This window comes from Spermophilus citellus (genome assembly GCF_964194105.1).
Source record: "Spermophilus citellus genome assembly, chromosome: 3".
Classification (NCBI taxonomy): Eukaryota; Metazoa; Chordata; class Mammalia; order Rodentia; family Sciuridae; genus Spermophilus; species Spermophilus citellus.
Window position 1 is genome coordinate 12,616,427 of NC_138184.1, and position 6,928 is coordinate 12,623,354.

A 6,928-nucleotide genomic window follows, 5' to 3' on the forward strand; every position below is an offset into this window, starting at 1 on the left:
CACAGGAGTGGAGAGCTGAGTAGATGTTGCAAGAGGCTAGGAAGGAGAGAAAGGAAGGGCTGCAGGGTGGTTGAATAATGAGATCCCAGGTACAAGTAGACAGAGACAATAACTTCTAACGTTCTATAACATTGAAGGGTGAATATAGTCCAAAGATTTTTAAATATATTTTACAAAGAATAAGAGGAGCTCAATGCTTCCCAACTCAAACAATTTTGAAATATTTAAGGAGATGGAAAAAATCATAGATTTGATCATTACACATTAGTTATTTTGTCAAATTATCACACTGTACTTATAAATATGCCAATTGTTATGTGTCAATAAAAATTCAAAACAACCTCCTAGATGTTAGTGCACATGACTGAAGAAATGTCACATTGTATCACAGAATGTTAAGATTATAAGTTAGAAAGTGAAAAGGGTGTTCTAATATGTAAATATATGAATGGTTACCAGGGCCAGAAAGACCCAATAGGAAGACCCAAGGAAAAAGTTAAAAATAAAAGCAGAAGTAGAGTAAGTATTGGATGAAGGGGTCCAGGGTCTCTGGTCTTCAAAATCATGCACAACGTTGAGCAAGAGGTTCATGCAAAAGACTCTTAGTTGAGAGGCACCATCTTGCTGAGGACTCTCCCCAGGGCCACCTTGATGTCCCTGTTCCTCAGACTGTAGATGAAAGGGTTCAGCATGGGGGTGAGCATGGTGTAGAGCACTGAAGCCATGAGACTCATCCTAGAGGATGGTGTAGCAGCAGAACTGAGGTAGACCCCAAGGCCAGTGCCATAGAACAAGGAGACCACCAGGAGGTGAGACCCACAGGTGGAGAAGGCTTTGTACTTCCCCTCAGCTGATGAGATCCTCAGGATGGAGGAGAAAATCTGAGAGTAGGAGAAGAGGATGCCACTGAGAGGGAAGACAGCCAGGATGATGGTCACAGTGTACACCACTACATTGTTGATGAGTGTGTCAGAGCAGGCGAGCTTCAGAACTTCAGGAAGATCACAGAAAAAGTGAGGGATTTTCAATTTTGTGCAAAAGGAGAGCCTCAAGATGGTCAAGGTCTCTGGCAGGGAGCCCAGGACACTGACCAACCAGGACCCCAGAGCCATGAGCAGACAGAGCCGTGGGTTCATGATGACCACATAGTGCAGGGGGTGACAGATGGCCAAGAAGCGGTCATAGGCCATCACTGTCAGGAGCAAATTGTCCTGGCATCCAAACAAAACAAAAAAATATACCTGTGAGATGCAACCTGCAAAGGTGATTCCTTTACTGTGAGTGTGGATGTTCCTGAGAGCCTTGGGGATGGTGGTGGAGGTGAAGCCGATGTCAGCCAGGGACAGGTTGGAGAGGAGGAAGTACATGGGCGTGTGCAGGTGGGAGTCTGAGATGACAGCCAGGATGATGAGCAGGTTCCCTGTGACTGTGACCAGGTACATGGCCAGAAGCAGGCCAAAGAGGGGGGACTGCAGGTCAGGGTCGTCTGTGAATCCCAGGAGGATGAAATTGTCAGCTTCTGTTTGGTTTTCTCTTTCCATGTGGTTTCTGAGTTTCCAGAGAAGGAGAGAGAACAGGAACTCAAATTTTGCTCCCAATAGGTGTTCTGCAGGATTACCCCAATGTCTTTTATTTGGATCCAGGAAATTTAAGAAATTATGCATTTAGTCTAATCATTGAAATTTTTTTATAAGAAGCTGTAGTTACCATTCCAATCTGCAGCAAAATAAAATAAAACAAAGGAAAACAACCTGAAGGTCAGTGATCTCCAAAGGTGCTCTGTGGGACAACCACCTCAGCCTCATGGGAACTCCCTAGGTATGTGCATTTCCACGTCTGAATCACCTGGACCTGATGCCTGGTGTGGAGCTGCCATCTGCACTTTAACAAGTCTCTCTGCACAGTGATGCATTTGCTCTTTTGTGGACCACAGCTCCAGAATCTGCTGCTTCCCTCCACAGTCCTCCCTTCCCCAGCATCCAGGTGACCACAGCTCCAGCATCTGCTGTGTCCCTCCACAGTCCCCCCTTCCCCAGCATCCTGGTGCCCACAGCTCCAGAATCTGTTGCGTCCCTCCACAGTCCTCCCTTCCCCAGCATCATGGTGGCTGCTCTGGTGTGTTCTGCCCAACCCTGTGGAAATGGGAAGTCCCTAACTCTAGGCAGATTTAGTGACCACCGGAAGGCTCTTTGGTGCTGTCTTCCTGTAATGTCCGCACTTCACGTCCTCTGAACCTTGGGCACTTCTTATACTAAAAAATATGGGTAACCTCTGCTGTTATTATTTTATAGATTTCCCTTTAATTACTACTTTCTCTGTGTAAATCCAACCACCATGGAATTTCTAAATATAGAAATCCTAGAGTTTCTAAATGGAAGGATGAATCTTATGCACATTTTGCATCATCTGATTCCTATCCTATTAAAATATTGCACCGGGCTGGGGCTGTAGCTCAGTAAAGGTGATCTCTTAGCAGTGAGTCTGAATGTTCCTGAAAGCCTTGGGGATGGTGGAGCACTTACCTAGCATGTGTGAGACACTGGATTCGATTCTTAGCACCACATACAATTAAATAAAATAAAGGTCCATGGACAAATAAAAAAAATATCACACCATCTGGAAATGGCCTTTAAGACATGCTCACTTTGTATATTTATGTATATGTACTGTGTTATATGTTCTAAATTATTTCTTAATAAATGCATAGTTTTGCAAAAAAAAAGAGTGTTTTAGAGTGTGACATTTTAAATGTCATTAAGAAAGTTTTAATGTCATCATGCACCTACATTATCTGCTATTGTTTGGTATTCTTAAAGCTTTAGATTTTTCTGTATTAAAAAGTGTCTTGTTCCTAAAATGTTAAATTTTACCTTAATGGTTTTCCAAAAATTTATCCACATTCTTCAAATATTATTCTCCAAATAATAATAATTTATGACAGATATGTCTTTTCTAGATCTTATGTTATTGGCTCTAAATTCCAAAAACTTGTTATAATTTGTGGGTGATTTAGGATTTCTGTTTTTCTTTCTTTCTTTTTAGGGGATAACCCTAAAAATGATGTTCCCTGTCATATTAACATTTTTCATATTGAATATATAAATGTAAAAATCACTATCATTTTTAAAATTTCCGGGTGCTTTGGAGAGGGGATTTGTAAAGACACAAATAAGTGTTTAATGACTATTTAACTTTTTAGAAAATAAAATGTTAAATTCATCTCCAAATTATCAAATAACTTTTTGTTTTTAACTTTCGAAGACATATTAAACATTAGACGTGGAATAAGAGACTACACCAACTATCCGAGGACAACATAAATGTCTCATCTGAACTTATCCATGGAGACATCTAACCTTTGTAGAGTTACTTTATAAACATGAGGTCTATTGTAGACATGAGGGAAGTAAAGACCAGTAATTGCATCTATAAACTAAAAATTGTGAATGAGGAAATATGATGCCAGAATAATTTGTGGAACTGACAAAAGTTAATATCTTTGATCTGTAAGGCCTTAATTATAAGTCATGGAAATATTCGTGCTTTTGCTGGGAAAAGGCGAGACAGTATTATAGATGTATAAAGGAAAATGAAAAAGAGGTAATAAGTGTTTGAAATGTTTGATGAAGGAGAACGAAGGTACTTGTGGTGGTTCCAGGAAAACGACTCTTGACAGTGGAAAGGAGAGAAGTGGACCCACGCTGGGAGGGAGAGAAGCAGAGAGACAGGAGCTGAGCACACAGACAGCTCTAAGTGAGGGCCCCACCTCACTGCAATGTCCCCACTTGGGCCACCAAGTCTCCTTCTGTGAGCCCTGTGCTGACTCCTACCTGCTCCCACATCAGCAGTCCTGGGAGTGGTGAGCTCCTGCTCTTCCTTCCCTGGGTGATGAGGGTCAGCTCAGCTCTGTTGAAGGCCAGGAGGTGGCCTCAGGCATGAGTGCTCTTCAAGGTCCAGGTGAAGCCTCTCATTCCTGGCAGAGCTGAGCTGTGGGTGAGAGGATCACGGGGCATATTTACTATTTCCAGGGCCTGGGAGGTTGAATTCTCAGGAATGATCATTAAATTAATTGTTACGTTGTTACTCTATTCTCTGAGCAATTGAGTTTCCATGAGTGAGAAAAGCAAACTAGAAAGATAATTTTGCATGCAGCCAGTTTTGCATCCCTGGGACACATACCTTCCTTACCCCTGGGGCCCTGGCTCATGGCATTGCTTTCTCCCTGGACTTGATCTCAGCAGATCCTTGTCTTTCCCCACGAGCATCTCCTTAATAAGTGATTCGGAGTGTGTCTGTCACAGACCAGAGCAGACACTGTTTCCAAGCCCACACACACCTGTCCTAGTCCCCCTCCCCCACTGTCACAGCTTCTGTCCTCACTACCAAAGGTGCAGTGTAGACAGGGTTCCAGGTGTGTGGTTAGAGAAGTATAAAGAGAGCAGCTTGTGCAGATGGGGGTTTGCATGAATCCACAGCTTTCTTAACAGGCTCACAACAAGTCCCTTGTGTGGTCCTCAGTATTCCAAGCCAGAGAATCAGGACCATCTCTAACAATTTCCAGGGCACTCCCTTTTACAGGCCATGTCATGTATTGTGAAAAATCAGTTCCACAAAATTGGAAGAGTAGGACACCAAGCATTCCTTTCACGTCCTTGTGCTGAGCATGAAGGAGTAGCCAACAGGTGAGGCCGTCAGAAGGTGCTACCTACTGGGGGCTCCCAATGCCCAGGTGTTCAAGAGTTGGAGCACTTGCCTGGTCCATGCTGTACCCCTGGGTTCACTGCCCATTCTCTTCCCCTCAGGAGGGTCCATTCCTCACTCACACAGGACACATAGACATGAGTCTCTACAAAGGTGTATTACAGGAAATCCTTCTATAGAGCCAAAGAAAGAACATTACTGAGGATAAGATGCAGTGATTTCTGTTTGAGATCCACGTAGCTGAGTGTTTTCATGGTCTACAGACCAGGATGGAGTGTACTTTGAGGACTGTAATGTGCTTCTTTCATCCATGTTCTTTTTCTTGTTATCAATATACTCTCCCTTCCTTCCTCTGGCTGTGCTAGATCATAGAACCAAGTCTGTGGCTCCACTTTAACCTCTGAGAGAGGATACATGTTTCATTATTTTCATGTGTAAAATCATCAGAAAAGAAGGCCAAAAGTCCTGGATAGACTCCCACAGGGCCTGGGTCACTGAACTTTATTGTAAGTGACACTGTTTTTTTTAATGCAATCATTGAACAGGCTTTTCTTCTTTGAAGATCATTTAGGAAGGACATCATCAGGATGGTGGAGGAGATACCAGCTTCATCATCCCACCTAAAACCAGGTAGACACAACTATCTACACACGATAAAATCCCAGGAAGCATCTATGGCAATGCACTAGAGGTGAAAGAAAAGGATAATATTCACATAGAAAGAATGGCTGGTGGCATTGCCACTCTTAATGCCAAAAAATAGTAGGAACTAAGAAAAGCAGAGGCTACTGGTATCAGCCATGGTAGGAACCAGGGTAATTTGAAGGGCATCTAAGTTGGTTCCATAGCTCGACTATTCTCAGTTGAGCTACTATAAACATTGACGTAGCCGCATCACTGAAATAGGCTGATTTTAAATCCTTTCAGCATATTTTAAGGAGTGGGATAGCTAGGTCAAATGGTGGTTCCATTCCAAGTTTTCTGAGGAATCTCCATGTGCTTTCCAGAGTGGTTGCACCAATTCGCAGTCCCACCAGCAATGTGTGAATGTGCCTTTTCCCCCCACACCAGGGAGGAATTTTCACTTCCACAAAAACCACACTCTGAGCCATCCTGTCCAGGTGAGTCTGAGAGCCTGCCAAACATTTGAGGAGAGGACCCGTGGCAAGGGAGGCTGAGACTTTTCACCTAAAGTTAGCTGAGAGCTGAACCAGCTTTGCACAGATCTGGGGGACAGTTGTGGCCCTTTGCTTTGTTGCTTAATTCATTAACACATTTACTAGTGATGCTGAAAAAGGAAGTCAACGTTGAACCCAACAAGGCAGGGGTCATTGTTAGCAATGAAATAATGGTAATAGGTGCTCAATTGTATGAGGGCTTGGGAAACATATAGAGCTTCCAGTAGAAGTAGAACTATATCCAGGAAAATCTGAAATTAAAGTGAGTAGAGAAATAGAGTATTAGGTGTGTAGGAATATGCAGAGATGTGGATTGTACCTTCTAAATTTTAAGGACAGGATATATTTGACGATGTTTCCATATTGACAACTCAGACCAAGAGAATGCTTGTTAATGCTACCTTTTTACACCAGTTCATGAGAAATAGATTTCACAATATCTTCTTTCACACTGGGTATTCACATGAAAAAAAAATTAATTATTAGGTGAAAAAGGATGTGTTAAAGAGCTCTACTTTGCAATTATTTCATAACCTGTGAGGTTAAAAATGTGTATGGACTTGTTAGCCGTTGATTTTCTCTTTTGCAAATTCTCTGCCATATTCTGTGGGTTTTTTTGCATTGGAGTTAGAGTATTTTGATTTCTATATAATATTACTGCATTTTTTCATATAAAAATGAACACTTTTACCCACTTTGATGCTGCTACTTAATTCCTCTAAACATCTGTGGCTTTAAAATGTTTGTGTAAGGAAAATGTGTGAAAATTTCTAATTTTATACCATCAAGCAATAAACACCTATAATTTAAAAAAGGAAAGGTCTCAAATAACCTAATGTCACTTTTCAAGGAACTGGAAGAACAGACTGAAAACTGAAAGACATCATTCTGAATGAAATAAGTCAGAGCCACAAAGAGAAATACTTCATGATTTCTCTTGCATGTGGAATGAAAAATGAAGCTGAATACAGAGAACAGCAGGTTCATATGTGATATGACCCCTTTTGGAGACCCCATATTCTTTGGGCTACAAAGCCTTTTTCAAAAGT

At 41.9% G+C, this 6,928-nt stretch overlaps 1 protein-coding gene across 1 annotated transcript; it reads right to left on the reverse strand.

Annotated features, from left to right (window-relative positions):
• Positions 1-602: 602 nt before the first annotated feature.
• LOC308643246 (olfactory receptor 7C2-like) lies at positions 603-1,541 on the reverse strand (the record flags this gene model as incomplete). Its single annotated transcript, XM_081283155.1, has 1 exon — positions 603-1,541. The coding sequence occupies one exon, from the start codon at positions 1,539-1,541 to the stop codon at positions 603-605; it is 939 nt and encodes a 312-aa protein (XP_081139281.1).
• Between the last annotated feature and the right edge of the window lie 5,387 nt (positions 1,542-6,928).